The sequence below is a fragment of the Tympanuchus pallidicinctus genome, unplaced genomic scaffold (genome assembly GCF_026119805.1).
Source record: "Tympanuchus pallidicinctus isolate F22 unplaced genomic scaffold, pur_lepc_1.0 scaffold8, whole genome shotgun sequence".
In the NCBI taxonomy this organism is placed as follows: domain Eukaryota; kingdom Metazoa; phylum Chordata; class Aves; order Galliformes; family Phasianidae; genus Tympanuchus; species Tympanuchus pallidicinctus.
The window spans coordinates 50,395,037-50,412,487 of NW_026294802.1; the positions used below are offsets into that span (position 1 = coordinate 50,395,037).

A 17,451-nucleotide genomic window follows, 5' to 3' on the forward strand; every position below is an offset into this window, starting at 1 on the left:
ATGACATGATGGCCATTACCAGCTGTCCATGAGCTTTATGGACCCACACACGTGCTTTGGAGACCCACAAGTCCTCCTGGCACCCACATACGTGCTCCAGGGATGCTCATCCTTCACAAAGCTATGAGACCAAGCACCAAGCAGTCAGTGTTTTAAGAGAGGAACAAACCTGAATCAGCAGTGCCTTCCCAGTCCCCACACACTTTATTTCTTGTAATATTTCCAAGTACCTAACACAGCAAAGAGAACAACCTCCCCAGCAATTTGTTTCTGCCATGAGGTTTATCTCCGCTTCTTCGCTGCAAAGTATTTGGTGCCTTAATAATTTACAGTCTTTTACTGCCAAGTGTGAATTATAAACAAGGATTATTTTCAGAAAGAGCACATCAGGGCTTTACGCAAGCGCTGCTGTTTGTTATTCCCTGAGGAAAGCCACATTTGGGGCACCTTGCAGAGAAGAGAGGACAGGCCCTCAGCACACGAAAACATGACTTCAACCAGGCTCCAGACACCCCACGAAGACCCAAGGATGCTGCTCAATGTCAGCACTAGGATGTAAGGTTATTTAACACTTACACTGCGTGCTTGTGCCCCAATGAACCATGGGTGCTTGTGAAACACCTCACCATGCTTTGACTGCTTGTCTGCTTTCTCTCAACACACATGCATCTCAAAAAGATGAGTTATTTGGCTCTGCCACTCCACCAGGGAAGTCATCCCATGGAAGTCACTTGGTGCCTATGCACCTGTGAAGCTGATGCCAGCAAGTTAAGACAAACACCCCAAAACCCACAGGACTCCAGAACTCACTTCACACAAGAGCCCAACTCTCAGCTCAATTAACCCAGTGGAACCCCATCCATGTGGGTATTGAGCTTTTGCCAGAGCGAGGCATGAAAACATGCACTGAGCCAACGCAGCACCTGCACTGGAGTCTGTCAAAAACACATCAAAATACCTCTCAAACTCAATCCGTGCTGTAGCTGACAGGGCTGTGCTGAAGGAGGGATCAACCTGGTTTTGTGGTTATGATGTACAACAGGACAGGAGCCAAAAGGGAGGTAAGAGCTGGGGCTGGGCCACCCCCAGGCACTGCGATCCCAAACAGCCTGGCTGCACCAGTCGGCTGCAGGCTGAGCTCAGCAGTGGTGTCAGCTGCAGATGTAGATCATGCCATTTTCCTTCCATGGGCCGAGGCTCCCTCAGGCTTTGGGAGCTGTATGCTCTCCAACACACACAATCATCTGGATGCCTTTTTTTCTTTTTTTTTTTTTCCCCTCCTTTTCTTTCACAGGTCTTTGCTCATCAAAACTGCACAAAGTCAGGTCCAAACCCAGAGGCAGCTCAGCTCCAGCAGCCGAGCTCAACAGCAACACAAACAGCACTGGCTCCGCATTCCCCATAGAACAAGCAATGCTGCAAGAATCCAAACTAACACAGGCAAAAGGAGCTCTGTGTTGGCAGGCTGGAGGGAGCGCTAAACCCGAGAAATAATTGCCCCTGGCTGCAAGGCACAGCACCACAGGGGCAGCACAACTCCCCAGGGACAGTCACCCCATGTGGCCTTCCTCCCTCGAGCACCCAGGAGGACTTTTGGGAACAGAGAAGCATCACACATTGTATCCCAAGGACAAAAGTCCACTCTGCTGCACTCGGCTGACGGATTCCAATCATGCCCTCAATGCCCTTTGGTGGGAAGCAGAGGAGCAGCAGACAGCAGCGTCAAAACCCGGCGGCGAGCGCAGCGTCAGGGTTTGACATGATGATGTACCAGACTATGAAAACCCCAGGCTTAATTCAGACAACACTTTGGTGTCCTGACGGCTGCCGGGATGGAGAAAGCAAATGCGATCTGCAGGCAGAAAGGGAACGTGGTAACAAAGCCTCAGCCTTAGAGGTGTGGGAATCCATCACAGAAAGTGGGGATGGGAGAAAAAGATAAGGGAGCCCTGCCCTGGCTCCTGGCTGGACTCTGGGTACTCAGAGCCTTTATTCTGTTCTGTCAAGCAGACACATTGCTTTTGAAGATAACCTTCACAAACACCTTACCAAGAGTTTCTGCCTAATGAGACAGGTCAGAGGAAGCTGGGCTGGAGGTACCAGGTTTGGCTGCACATTGCCTTCAGCAGCAGGCACAGCAAAGCCCCCAGGGCCACAGCTCTGCTCTGAGCTCCTCACCGTGCTCTGCACCTCGCTGCCTCAGTTTCCCCACGCACAGCTCCATTTCCCATTTCTAAAGCATCACAGTTTCCTTCCCTTCCTTCCTTCTCAAAGCGCTCAGCTCTCAATGATAAGAACAGCCACCTTCGCTCATGAAGGTGCTGGCAGGCTCTAATTAACGAGCAGCCCGGTGACACCATGAGATCCCTGAATAGAGGCACTATAAAAGCGTGCACCCTTCCCACGTGCTGCTACTCCTCCAGCTGAAAAAAGGAAACATCGCTCCCTCCGTGAGCTGCGTTTCAACCTTCACCATTCACTGCCAGATCCACAGAGGCAGCTGGAGGAACGGAGCAGGTTCCCAACACGCTGCAGCAACAGGCACGCTGCTCACAGTGCAGAAGACCCAGATTTAAAGTGCAATTACAGCCAGCAGCAAGCCTGAATTGAGTAATTATTATGCAAAAGTCATAGGTTGCCAATAAAGCAGAGAAGAGTTACTCCTGGATTTTCAGCCTACTGGATGCACACAGTCGCTGCAGGATTACTGAAAGTTCTGCTCAGCAGCACCGACACAATGAGGAACCTGCTGGGATCCGTGCACGCACTGATGGACCCAACACATCCCCAGCCATGCCCTGAGGCACAGAACACAGCGCTGAGCCCCAGGGCTGCTTTTAGTGAGCATTTCTAATGCGTGCACAGCACAGCCCCCAGCAGCTGTCCTGAAGGGCTCGTTGCAGTGCAAAAAATGTTTTCTGAATCATATTTTTTTTGCATCCTATTGGACCTGCCGTGTTTTTGGTCCCCACACGTGCTTTAAGCATGACTCCTTTTTCCAACTGAGGCGCTTAATGAGTTAATAATTTAAAAGCCAATGAAATATTCACAAAACAGCAAAAGAAGAAATCGCTGTGAGACACATCAAGATGCCTGTATAAGACCTATATTTGCTGGGGACATCCTTAAACACCTTAAATCCTGAACAAAGTCCCCTACTCATTGGGAACCAACACAAAATTTCTTCATAATTCTGCAAGCCTCATGGATTCTATCCATTGCCCAGCCCAAGAACTTCCCCATGGAGACAGCCATTATCTGTCCCCAGGACTGCTTTGATCTCCCAGGTGTTACAGCAGCACTGACTGCACCTCTGCATGCTGCAGTGTGCTCACTGCACACAATAACAGCTCGCCCTGGGAAGGCTCAGTGATGCTCTTCATTCAGCACAGGCTTCTCCCTACATTTCATCCCCAAGTGCAAGCTCTGCCTGCCCTCCCTTTCTCCCTTATTGAGTCCAACCACAGTTCCACACAGCACCACCCAAACCCTATGGCTAAGAGTGACGTCCCAACACTCCTACAGCTGTGGCATCTGGGCTGTGCCCATCACCCTTTAAGACACAGCCTTTCCCAACCCCAGCTTGGCAGTCCCCTGACGCAGCTCCTCACCACGAATTCTTGCATGCTGCCAGCACAGAGCAGCACTGCTCATGTTAATGCTGTTAAGAGCTTTACGGGAATCACTTGTGTTGTTGTTCCATAAAAGGATTGCGTGGGTCAGTAGGGGAGAAAAGACAAGGATTTCTCAATGCTTATACGCCGCTCGTAATATTGTTAAAAGATTAAATGTGTTTGTTGAGGAAAATTAAATCAGATTAAATCCATCTCTTATCACTTGGAAAGAAACACAACGCCAAGGTGCCAGCTCTGGGTCGCCAACAGCACGGAGGCAGCTGGGGTAAAGCCAAGACAGTCACTGCTCAGCTGCTCCTGGGCTTCCAAGGGCTGCATGTGGCTCCTGGTCATCCCCGTCCCCTATCTGAGCACAACAAGAAGCAGCAGGCCTGAAACAAACTCGAAGATGTGGAGGATGAGTTGTTTTTATTCCTTTCCTGCACCTGCAGTCAAACATCCAGGCGTTTGGTTTCCCAGCAGTTGGTGAAAGCTCCTCCGTTGCAGCGCAGGCACGAAGCAATTTGTTGTTCTGCTGTCCTTTTTGATGCTCAACAAGCCAGCAACCTGCACAGCAAGCTTTGAACCAGCTCCTTCCTGAGCAACGTGTGTCAAAGCAGCCAGACACACAGGTGTGCGACTGAAGCATCAAACCCTGCAGACAGGCACAAGATCAGCTAACAGGCTGCACGACCCATCAGCCTTGCTGGGACAAAAAGCCCTGGGCGGCTGGGATCCCACCACCATGGGGAGCAATTTGCACCTAAAGCTGAGTTTCCACAGACAGAGAAATCTTCTGGGTCTCTTGCACAGTATTTGAAAGTTGTTTTCATATAAAGAATGTGGTCCTAAAATGCTTATGATACAAGAAGCTGAAGTAACATCAAACAGAACAAAAGAATGTTTAGCGATTGCAATCCCTGCCGTTAATAAAAACCAGACTTGATCCTTTTAATCAATTTTGAAATAGTTTCACTGCCGTTTTCCTTTACTTGGTTATATTTTCACATTAATATTTTCGCAAATGCCTGCAACCATATAAATATTCTGCCTTGCTGTTTATGTTATTTTATTTTTTTTACCACCCAGAGTGCAACACAGCCCAACTGGGAGGTTGGAGGCAAACAAGACGAGACGTAACTTTGGCACACACCTGCCAAAACAGCCTGGCAAGCTCAATGCCACCAGGCACGCTCCCTTTGGACTGCAGGAACCTCAGTCATTTTGTCAGCATCCCCTTCAGATGGGGGATGAAGGCACCTCACACAGGCCAGGGTTGCAGATTTATGAGCACGCTTCAATTTTGGTATCAATCTGCTCCGTCCTCGTGGAGAGAGGGATTAAGAAAAGCTGCATGAATAATACAAACTACAATCAGCTGCTGAAGTCTCTGTGTGCTCAGATCCCTGCAAAAAGTAATTAAATTCACAAACTTTGCTCAGCGCTGTGGGGAATTGAAGCTAATGAACGGGTGCATTAATTTATAGCGGAGTTTTAACGCTGCTAACCTTGGGCAGGAGCCATCCTTCCCAGCACCTGCACAGGATATGAGCTCTGCTGCATGCACCAGCAGCAAGAACCCTGGTTAGGAGCAGGTACGAGACTGCTGCCTCCTTTCCCAGTCTTTAAGGGCCAGGGCTCAGTTCCTTCCCTGGTTTTCAAAGCTAGATGTTTCTCAGATGTTATTCTACAGCAAGCATCATAACCATCCGAAGGCTGCCTACCTGCAGCTCTGCATCTTACTGCTGTGCATCTTTTGGGGGATGCTGCAGCAATGCAAGTCCATCCCTCTGCCAAAGGGAACAACAACAAGCTGCCACACCGGGACAATTGGAGCCAAAAGGGGCAAAACCAACTGATGAACCGTGAACCAAATGCTGAGGACTGGGGCAGAAGTGTCACCGAGGACACAGAGCGCAGCTCCCAGTCACACGGATGGCAATGTTCAGCCCAGCACCTGGCATGCTGCCCCGACATCGCGCCCAAATTCGCTGACTGCTGACACAGCATGAAATGCCTGGCGCTGCCCAAAGCCCTGCGGAAGCTTTGTTATCTCAGAGCTTCACCCTCGAGCCTTCTCCTGGAGTTAATTTGTTGTCAATGATTTGGACGCTGTCGATGCGTGGTGCAAAGCACTCGTGTTCTCAGCTGAGGCTCCCAAGGGCTCTCCCTAATTAAAAGCATCTCATCAAGCTCCCATCTATCAGCTGCCCACCGAGGACGGCAGATGCAGCCACCAGCCCCACGTAAAGCACTCAGGTCTCCTGTGCAGCCCAGATCTCCAGCAAAGGGCAGAGGTGACATCCTTGATCACCATGGCTAATCTGCCACCCATTGCCCTTGCAGTGCACAGCCCAGTGCATGGCTTGAAGTGTACTAAGGCAATATCCCATGGCAGGAGAGTTGTGTGCCATTGTGCCAAGAAATAAGGCAACACAAAGTATTTATCCTGACTTGAAATAACAAACAAGACCTTCCTTGCAATGGATTGCAAGAAGCCAATCGATACCTTAAATCCACGGTAAGTAAGGATGGCATCACCAGAGACCTGCGAGCTCCATGTCTCCATCACTGGGACAGGGGGAAAGGAAGGTGGCACTGTTGTTCTTAGAATCATAGAATTGTTTGAACCAGAAGGGGCTCTTAAAAGTCATCTGGTCCAACTCCCTGCAGTGCACAGGGACACCCACAGCTCCATCAGTGCTCACAGCCTCATCCCCTGACTTCGGGCATCTGCGGGGATGGGGCACCACCACCTCTCTGGGCAATCCGTGCCACTGCCTCACTGCCTTTATCACAGAGAACTTTTTCCTTATATCCAGTCTAAGACTCCAGTCCCTGGGGAAGCTCTGTGTGCCAACAGCTCCTCACTAGCGAGGTGCTAACGAAGAGGGCCTTGCCTTCCCTCTCTCCAGAAGCCCTTCTGCACTCATGCAGCACCACTGCAGTTCCCCGCTGCATGCTGCTGGGGCCCCAATGCAGGAAAGCTCCCACCATTCAACCGAGGGCATAAAAGCACCAACAAGTTAAACACACACGATATCAAAGGCGGCCTCCAAACACCCACAGGCACTTTGCCCTGCTTGTGAGGGACCCCCCTGCTCACCTACACGAGCTGCTTTCTGCCGGCACATTTCCCTTGACCCGACTAAAACCAAACCATGCTGCTGCAAGGCTGCAGCACTTGAGAGCCCTTTACCCTCCAGACGAGCTGCTATCAGCAGATGCTGCAGATTCTCCTCTTCCAAGTCACAAGCACTGACCCAGCCTGGGCAGGGCCTGCACGGCTTCCTCGCCCCACACCAAGCCCAACATTGGGGCCCAGGAGCTCCATGGCACCCGAGAGCTGCCCCGGCCCCTCACAGGGCCCTCTAGATGGGAAGGGACGGACCAGGCCCAGCCTGCTGTAAGAAAGCACCTTGCTCAGCACAGAAACCATCTCTACAGCTGTAATGCATCTCCTTGAGCACCATCAGCACTCCTCTCTCGTTTCAAACAGTCACTCTTATGCCAGGAGAAAATACAGAGCAACAGCACGGAGATGGCAGAAGCAACAGCACGGACGTGCAATCAATACAGAATTCAATATGAAAATGCACAGACTCGCTTTGGAGGGCTGCAGGCTATTCTGCGTTTAAGCCTGTGGAGAAAATCTGGAATGCAAACTTCCCTCAGCATCTCCAGCAGGTGGCCAGGGCAGCTCCTTTCAAGCTTCAGTTCCTCCTCTGGAGCAGCAAAGGGACAGATCCTCTAACAAAGGCTTCTTTTATCCCTAATGTTAATAAACACTTACTGAAAGTGTTAATGAAGAGGCGCTTTGCAGAGCCTGAGGGAAGACCCCCCCCCCCCAACACACCCCATCCCTCTCAGCTCATTGCAGTTTCAGCTCACAGATCAGGTGAAGCCACAACAGTACAGGATTCATTTGCCATATAATTTTCTTCTTCCCTCCCCCCCCCAACTCTAAGTAAACAAATGCAAAGTTCTACTAATTACAGCAAAATAGCAAAGAATCATAGAGCCACAGATTGACTTAGGGTGGAGGGGACCTTAAAGATCACCTAGTAGTTCCAACTGCCCTGCCATGATATTCTCCATTCCTTTCATTCAATTTAACACCTCCGCAGAGGACAGGAGAAGAAAACCTTCCAGCAGCCCAAAGCCTGGGAGTTCTGGTTCTCAAGAGCTTGGTTCCAAGTTTAATGAAGCTATTGTGTCTCATTGCTCAATGAGTGGAATTACCACAGCAGAAACTCTACCGGGAAAGAAGGATAGCACAAGGCATGAGTAATCACAACTGGTTTCAGGCAGGTTTTGCCATTTGGATCTGGTTTCAAGACTATGACGACACAACGCTATAGGCAAATTTGGATTTACCACGATTCCTGCCAGGTGAGAAGTTGCAAGCTGTGAAGTGCTGCAAGCATGGGGAGCTCTGAACAGCACAAGGAAAATGCCCTCCCAGGAGGGAAGAGAGGATGCTTCCTGCTGGCCAGGTTTTATGGCTTCATTCCCATAGTTTATAACATGGGCCTCATGCTGGCCCTGCAGTGTTTTGTGTGGGACTCAGTGCTATGCTTGCTTCTCACTCTCATCCCATTCTGGAGTTCCCTTTGCTTTCAGCCAGCACCAGCAGAACTGGATTGTGGACATGTAATGAGACAAAACCTGCTGGCAAACCCTAAGAGGAGAAGCCAAACTTTTGAAAAGGGAACTGAGCTGGGCAGGACATATCAGGGAAATAATGCACAGAGGGGGAGGTGGGGACCAACAGCTGAAGGCCAACATTACCTTCTGGGTACCAGCACCCCAAGGCCCCCAGAGGAAGGGGGGGATGTCTGGGAGCACCTGAGCTCTCCTCTATGACTTCCCTCCAGCTGCAGTGTTGGCACAAGGCCGGAGCACAAACCCAGCATGCTGAGGGCTGAGCCTGCTGCTCCCCCGAGCCCTGCAGCAGATGGATGACCTCAAGCAGGGCTGCAGATTGGCTTTTAATTTCTCTCTTTAGTCAGTGTGCTGTCAGCAACACTGACGGACACGAGGTTCATCCAGCCGTGGCTTCTGCTTGTGTTTACTTAGCTCACCTTCAAAATGAAAACGGTTCCATCAAACAAACAAGTTCAGCAACTGCAAACAAAGATCGTGTCAGAGCCTAAGCCAAGGCTCAAGCCTTCACAATAAAACACCATGGCATCCACAGAGCCATACGTGGAGGGGTGAAGTGCCCACCTAAGCACTGACAAGAAACCAGAGTACATCACGCATGAGCCTTGCCCAACAGAAGAGCCAAATCCTCTTCAAAAAGGCCTAAGCAAAACACCTGTGCAGTGCTGCAGAGCACCCAGCAGCACCATGAGATGCACTGTGTTCCTGCATTGCCTGAGGAATCATCCGCAGAGCAAGGCACTAGATCCTGATTTGGATTAACAAAGGTGAGCCTGAGCCCAACTCAAAGAGATGCTCAAACCACAGGGCTTCAACTGCAGCCAAGGCTCGGCTACGAGAGGTTTGTTGTTTTTCCCTCCCAGCTGTTCCCTGGTTTTTGAGGGTTTTATAATGTTCCTGGAATAAATTGAATAAAACAAAAATCAATAGAGACTCTAGTTTGGCATAGCCAGTGGTACACTCTCTAATACATGTGATGCTAGAAACTGTGTAGATGCTGGTGAGAGGGACCAGCTCCATGAGAAGGAACATGCTGCTCCCTTAAGTACCCAGTGCTGGACACAAGCTTGGGTTTGATGCTAAGAGGGATCACATAAGGGGATTGATGGTGAGGAGAAGAGAGAAAATCATCGATTCCACCATTTACAAGGTTCAGTTCAGCATCTACATCTGTTCTGGACCACTCTCAGTGGGTTTGCAGCTCACAGAGACTGACAACCACTGCTGCAGGTGCCCAGCATTGCACCTGGGTACTGGAGGTCTCTGTATGGTGGAACACTGCTCTCCATCCCACCCAAAGCCTGCCCGGTTTGGCTGTGCAACCAGCAGCCACACACACTCCTTAAAGGACAAGCCATCTCTCATTTATTTTCTACTTCCAGTGGGTTAGACTTGCACAAAGGCCACCCCTGAAGAGAAACAACCAAGACACACGAGGAATGGAAGGGAAGACCCAAGCACAGGACATCAGCGATAACTCACATCAGCAGGCACGCTGCTGACAGCTTACAGTAAGCTTCCAGGAAGAAAAAAAAAACACAAACCAACACAGAAAAAAAACGCTCCGAGTGAAATAGTTAAGCCCAGACAAATGTTTGTCATTCATTATCTGGAGTCAAGCTTGGATTTCTCAACAACACAGCTGAGCCAAAGCAAGTGCGTTAATAATAAAAGACATTTTCCAGGGAGCTCCACGTTGGGCGTGCAGCCTGCCCTTGAAGGGAGAAACGCTGGAGGCAGGTGGAGGCTGTTTGCTTTTCTCCAAGAACAGGTATTTAGCTCCCTGCGTCACAGCGCTTATCGCCAACCGGAGCCACCAGTGCTGCTCCCTGGGCATGCAGCCATGGGGACATCATGCAAGGCACTGAGGGACCCGAGTCCTGCCCCGAAACTGGGACAGAGCACTGACACACACACACATCTCGGTTATAGCTTCATTATAAATAAGAATAATTTAATAATACCTTAACGCAGCTGCTTGCAGGGAGATGAAGGCGGCCGTGGTCACCATCAAGGTCTCTAGGGCTCAAACACAAGGCAAATCCTTCCCCAAGCTCCAAAGGGGGCTGGGGATGATGCTCAGCCCAGGAGGGAAGGCAGAGCAGGACGGGGCTGCTGCAAGCTGCTGGGGCAGCCACAGACAAAAGGCATCTGATGCACTCACACCAAGGGAGCAAACACCCAGCCTGGGCATGATCCAGAGTGCTCCAGCTTCTCTTCCACAGCACCATAGAATATCCTGAGCTGGAAGTGCTGAACAACCTTGGCAAGCCCTGCACCTGCTCAAGGCAAAAACAAGCAGGGATCCCCCTACTCCATCACTTATGCATCCCATGAGCCAGTTTGTAGGAATCTTACCCCCAAACCCTGCCCACCTTCCCAGCACTCGCTGCAATGCATCCCTTCCCAAAATAAATGGCTCCCTGCAGCAGTCAGGTTGGTGCGTCTCTGATCTGGGGCAAGGGAGGAACACTAGAAAACTTAAAAAATAAAGATAAAAATCTCTAATATTTTCTTTGCTCCCAGTGACAAAAGGCATGAGTTACAGCTGACAGAAAAATGGCTTTTCTATCCCACAGGAACTCCTGGCCTTACTAAAAAGTATATATCTGCTTTGGAAGAGAGGGCAGGAGGAAAACAAATCACTGAAAGGTTTTCATGAAGCTGTGAAGAATTTGGGGGAACAAAATGTCAAACAAACAGCTTTCAGTGGAAAAATCCTCTGAACAAAAAAAAGGATCTTTTCCGGAAAGATAGATATTCTGCTGATCTTGACAAAAAGCTCTGAGGGGAAAAAAAAAGAAAACACACCCCTCCTTTTGAAGGCTTTCAACTCACACTGCTTTGCATCTTTGTGCTTTTCAAGAAAGAACCCTTGCAGCACCTTCCTTGCACACAGTGTGCCCAGAAAAGGGCTCTGGGGATGGCCCTGCCTTGCCATGGAAGTGAGCAGGTGTCAGCAAGGCTGGAAGATAAACAGAAAGCAGCCTTTCCCCTCTGCTTTACCCCCAGGGAAAGGAAGTGCCGATCCTTTGGCTCGCTGATGGACCTCTTGCAGCCATCCTGACTCCCAGCCCACAGGACGGATGCGGGCAGGGTGAGCTCAGCCATAGGACGCAGCACTGGATGTGGTGGCATTCCCAGGGTGATCCCATCCCCACGCAGACCACATCTCACCCTGCAGAGGAGGAAGCTGCAGGTCAGGCAGCAATTAAAGTCATTCTCTTAATACCGAGCAGCACCAACCAACCTGTGACGGGTGACACAAAACACGCATTGCACCCACTCCATTCTGGCTGGTTTCAACCCCATTTAGGTGCCACAGTACCAGGAAAGACGAAGCATCACCTCCAAGGCCACAGTCCTCCCTGAATATCTCCCAAACACGGCCACAGATCCACAGCAGTGCCACCAAGGAAGCACTGAAATGGTGCTAAAACAGAAGCGCTCCACGTGCTGAAGCAGAGCGGCGCTTGGGGAAAGCAGTGAGAGCTGGAGAACCACTGGGGGGCAAAAAAAAAAAAAGCAACAAAACAAACAGTCCATTTCAATATCCTTTTCATAAGCAGTTGAAATGAACCCAGGAACACATCAGAGAATTATCATTTAGCACAGATCAAACAGCAGAACTCGCGCATTAAAAATACATGCGGCATTAATCAGCTACGCAGAGTTATGTGCCATCATTTCCATAAATAATACGGGATCAAAGCAGCCCAAGCAGCACTATCAGTTAATATAGGCAGCCAGTCAGTCAAAATACAGTAAAGCTGCCTGAAAAGTGCAGCAGGGTAATTTGCCAGGAATAAAGCAGATCCATCTGAGAAGTGGCACGACCAGTTAAACAGGTGAGGGCTTCCCGAAGCCTTAATTACACAGTGATGCCACAGAGCCAAAGCAAGGCAATAAAGGGTTAATGCAGCCCCAAAACGAAACTAAAGGAGAAAAAAAAATAATAAATCAAACTTGGGGGATGTTGATGTGAATCTGCCTGGAGGTGAACACCCAAGCAGCAGAAGGAGCACCGACCCAACCAGGAGCACCCCAGTGATGCTCCTGGTGGTGATGGCCACAGCAGAGACGCAGGGTCAGGACATGGGGTTCCCCCAACCGAGGGGACAGACCCCACCACAGAGCAGGGTTTGAAGTGCAGGCATCCATCACTGCGTGCAGCATGGCCGTGTCATTAAGTCTTTTGCTGAAAGGCTGCAGAGCCATTTAGCCGGCTGGTTTTTAAAGCAGGCGTGCGGAGCAGCGCAAGCTATAAATAGCAGGGATGCTTGCCTTGTCATGTTTCTGCTGGCTTATTTATAAGGACGTGGGGCGAGTGAATTAAAAATGGTAAAAAGAGCAGCTCGGGCTTCTCCCTGGTTTCAAGGCTGGTCTGCAGTAAGAAGAAAACCTCAGGGGGGGTTTGCTTTTTTTCCTTATCCAGGCAAAGAGCGAACACCCGCCCTTCCCACTGAGGCTCTGAACCGGTTACATTTACAAGGCAAATTTTAATTCATACAGCAGGTGCTCAGCAAATCCTCCTTCAAGCAGCAGAAGACCACACTGAGACTTAGCAGGAATCCGTGCAGCTCTGACACCTGCTTGGAAACAGGACTCATGCAGGCGAGGCAAGAAGAGGCCCCAAATCCATCCTTTTTCCATGGGTGAGTGCTCCAAAGCCTGCTCCGATAGTGATGCTCTGCACGTGACCTGAGCATCCCTTGGGATCTGGAGCCCTTGTGCACAGACAGGGACAAGCAGCAGTGCTGACTCTGCTCTCACTATAGAACCTGGACCAGCATCACCAGCCACCAACCTGCAGGGAGATGGGGGCAGAGGCGTCCCTATGAGTCCCCACGCATCTCCAAGAGCAGGCAGGAGGCCTGATCAGCACTGATGGAAAATTTCCTATTGAATAAAGAAAAAACATTCCGCCCTAACAGAGGGATTTATTCTTCATCCAGAATGCCTTGTTCAAAACGCTTCCAGATTGACAGGTTTAACCAAACTGAGACCCTTCCATACAAGCCCTGCTGACTCTGTGAGTGTTTTCCTCCAGCAGCCTTCCTCCAGAGCCCACGCTGGGGATGGAGCAGACGGACATTGCCCACAGGGCAGCACCACGGTGCAGGGCCCTTGAGCTTCATGGGAACACAGCCAGAAGCAATGCAATAACCAGCACGCAGCCACGTTATTTCAGTCTGACCCAACTGAAAGTCAAATTAAATGGAAGGGGGGGAAGAAAAGAAAAAAAGCAAATAATTTCCTGCAAAGCACAAACCTTGGGTTGCAGGCAGTTTAACGAGTCTGCAGGTGGGGTTCTGCTGGGGTGGTACAAGGCCACAAGAGCTCCCAAGGCAGGGCAGATGGCGAGGCTGCAATCCTCCCCCCAGGCTGTACACCATGTTAACATCCTATCAACCACCCAGCACAGTTCCAGCCCCGGCCCCACCTGCCCTCTACACAAGGCAGCCCCACAGAGCCCAGCGCCTGCAGTCCCCAAAAAGAGCTCAGGTCCTCTCTGCAGCCTCATTGAGAAGCCTCAGCTGCAGACTGAGTGCTGCATCCCGGCTTCAGCATCCCGGCAGTTTGGGGTTTATTTTAAGCACTTGTCGGAGGTACAGCAGAAGGAGTTGTCCTGGCCAGATGGCTGCGGGAGAAATCCCTGCTCCGCTCCCAGAACAGGCACAGCTTCAGCCCCACTGCCAGCAGATGCCTCACACAGCCCATCTCTGCTCTCGGGAGCACCAGGAGCTGCAGCAGCACTCCCTGCCAGCCCGCTGGCATCGGCTGCAAATATTAGAAGCAGCATGATGACTTATCCTGGGTATTTATAGAGCAAAACACTCTGAAATCTCTCCCCTGACTTCAGCAGGCTGGCGTGCCTCCGTTCCTCAGGGACAGGTCCTTCTGTGCTCCTCTGCCCGCAGCTCCTTGGGATGGTCCCTGGATGCCCCCAGCACGAGCCTGCCATCATGGTAAGCAGCTCACTACAGCACAGCCCCACTCTTCCATCTCATGCTCAGTTTTTCCCACCTGGCAGCTCAGCAGTGCAGTGTTTGTCCCAAAGGAAAAAAAGGCAAACCCTCGCACTGCACAAGGAAGCTAATAAGTGAGACTTTGGGTACTCCATAGGTCTTCCCAAAGCATCCCGATTTTTATAAGCACTGCTAAGCCCAAAAATCTCAAAAATCTTGAGTCAGGACCATTGGCAGCATCTGATTCAAGAGTGACTCAGGCACAACAGCATGGAGGCAGGAGGAAGGCAAGTGAGCCACAGGCAACATCCCTGCATTGTAAGCTCAGGATAAAACCTCACAATGTATTCTTCAATTGAAGTTAGGCTCTGCCCTGGCTGCTCCCCTACTCAACCCGAGTAACGTAAGCATCCTCCTTACCACAAGTCTTCACGTCTGTAACTTGATTTTCATGTCCTTAATTAAAATTAAAATGTGCCATCCAGAAGCCGAGCTGTCCCAGTAACTGAGCCACATCCAAACCTCAAACCAGGGAGCTCCTGTCCCACTGGGATCCGGGAGCTGCAGCCTCCCACAGAACACAGCCCTAGTGCAGCAGCAATGGGCCTGCCTGTTGATGGCCTTGGAGCCTGAAGCAAAGCCCTTTCCCCTACAAAATCACCATGGGGACCACAGAGGACCCCAGAAGACTTCTTCTTGCACGTAGGGTGCAGGGACCCCACGTGTGCAGCTAGGCCTGAAGCAAAGAAGCATACTTTGTGCTGGTGGCCATGCCCACCCATTTGGCCAGGTCACCCTATGCCACCTCTAACACCAGATCTGCTGGTGCTCTGTGCCCAATCTAAGCCCATGGGCTGGAATCCCCCCATGCAATGCAGCTGCACCTTCCACATCTGTGCTGAGAGCATCCCAGCTGTGAGCCGCAGCCAGCAAACCTCACCAGCACCCCAACTCATTGCACCCCAATGGGGTCCGAGACACCTGCACACTTCCTTGCTCCAAGTGCTGCTTTCCCAGAGAGACCCTCACGCACAAAGCACCCTGCAGGAAGGAGCAGACAGAAGGGTTTTGTTCTCCATGCAAGAGCAGCCTAAATGGGGCTGTGCTGACTGCATGCACCCAGCCAAGAAATCCCTGCAGTGTGAAGCCACCCCAGCCCCGAGCACACGGGGAGCACAGGGTGCTGTGTGGATAAGGCAGGGCACGCTTCTAAGCCCATCTCCACAAACAGGAGGATTAACAATTTGCTTCCCTTAAAAAGAAAATCCGGGATTTTAACAGGATTGGAAAGAAAAATAAATACTGTGAAACTAGGAAAGGGAGAAGAAGAACAAACCAAGCAGAGGCTGAAGGGCTTCTGAAATCAAAATGAGAACAACACACTGAAGTCAGGATTTCAGTCTTGGTAGCGTTGAGAAGACTCACACACCAGTTCCTTATCAGGAATAATGCTATCAGCATTAAAGGAATTCCTTCTGATGCCTGTGAGAAGAGGCCCACTTGTTTCATATAATGAAGGATAGAAAGCATTAATTTCCTACTCAGGGCTGAAGAAACAGCACTGAAGGCACTGAAGCCAAGAAAACAGGCAACTGACCCCATGGATCCCATTGCCCTCACCAACCCTTCAGCTCCATGTGAGCTGGGAAACCCTCCAGCAGGTGCATCAGGCATGGCCAAGCCCAGGGAGCAGCCCCACATCACCAGGCCCCCGAAACAGCCCTGACACGTCACAGCCCCCACTAAGACCAACAGCTAAGGAACCACAACGAGCCCAACGAACTGACTCTTCAGAAAGGCATCGCAGGTCCACGTGCTCCCACTCCACACGCACTAAAGGGTGGAGAGCAAGAGGAGATCAGTGTCTGCCACCACCAACCCCTGGGCACAGCACGAGCATCTCAGTGCCACCTCAGTGCCCATCGCCACAGAGCCATGCTGGCAGAGGAGCCGGCCCATGGATAGGCAGAGCAGAGGGCAGGGAAGGCTGGCACGCTGCTGGGCTCCTGCCGGTCCCGTCTCAGACGTGGCAGCACCGCGGGATTTTGCTCTCAGGGACCCCAAACCCTCCTCCCGCTGTCAGCAGCTCCCCATCTCCACCCCTTCCATCTCCTGGAGAAAATAAAGACCCGAACCGCGATACAAAGAAGAGAAGCACCGAGGGCCGCACTTGGGAGCAGCCGCAGCCGTAACGCCAGGAGCGCCGGTCGGTGCCGTCGTTCAGCCGCGGGGCTCCGCAGCAGCGCAGAGCGGTCGCTCCGCCACGGGCGGCTCTCAGCAACCCCGGCAAGGAGCAAAAATTACCACCGTTACAGAAATAAAGCAAGCAAAGGAAGGAAGCAGCGCTCCGGCCCCGCTCCCCGCCCGCCGGGCACAAAGGAACCCCGGTACCTCGCGGCGCTCACCTGCGGGGCCCGCGGTCGCCGCCTCCTCCTCCTCCGCTTCCTCTCGGGGAGGCTCCGGGGGCGGCGGTGCGGGGCCGGGCCGGGCCGTGGGGCCGCGGGGCCGCGCGGTGGGTGCCGGGCTGCTGTCGGCGGGGCCGCCGCTGCCGCTGCCGGGCTCGGGGGGCGGCGCGGAGCCGGGGGGGGGCAGCCCGGCAGCGGCGGCCAGCAGGGCGGCGAGACAGAACAGGGCGAGCCCGGGCGCGGTCCGAGCCCGGCGCCTCATGGTGCGGGGCGGCGCTCCGCCATTCACTCCTCCATCCCTTCGCTCCCTCGTTCGGCGGCTCGCTCGCCGGGCGGCGGCGGCGGCTCCCGCCCGCCTCAGCCGGCCATGCCGCTCCGCTGCCCAGCGCCCGCAGGCGGCACCCGGCGCGCCCCGGCCCCGCTGACAGCGCCGCGCCCTCTCCGCCCCGCCCCGCTCGACCGCAGCCAATCACCGCGGCGCCCGCCGCACGTGACGCTAACTTTGGGACGCGCCCCGTGCCGTTCAGCCAATCCGAGGGCGGAGGGGGCGGGGAGAGGGGCGGGGCCAAGCGGCGAGGCCTCGGTGGTGCGGCATTGTGCGGAGCGCCCCGCCCCCAGCAGCGCCGCCCGCGTCGCGCTGCCGGCTGGGCTTCATTATGCTGCGTTACACCTCTGCTGTGTGCCTATGGCTTTGTATTTTCTTTTAAATATATTTTATGTGTTTATGCTTTACCTACTTAAAGATATCTCTTTTTTTTTTTTAAATAAATAAGTACAGAATTATATCTTTGGGCGGGT

General features: G+C 52.2%; 1 protein-coding gene across 1 annotated transcript in view; it reads right to left on the bottom strand.

The window, feature by feature from the left end:
• Positions 1-16,915, bottom strand: part of MEGF9 (multiple EGF like domains 9) — a 37,000-nt gene extending 20,085 nt beyond the window's left edge. The window contains exon 1 of the mRNA XM_052668945.1: positions 16,654-16,915. Coding sequence (XP_052524905.1) covers positions 16,654-16,915 — 262 coding nt within the window. The remainder of the gene's footprint in view (positions 1-16,653) is intronic.
• Between the last annotated feature and the right edge of the window lie 536 nt (positions 16,916-17,451).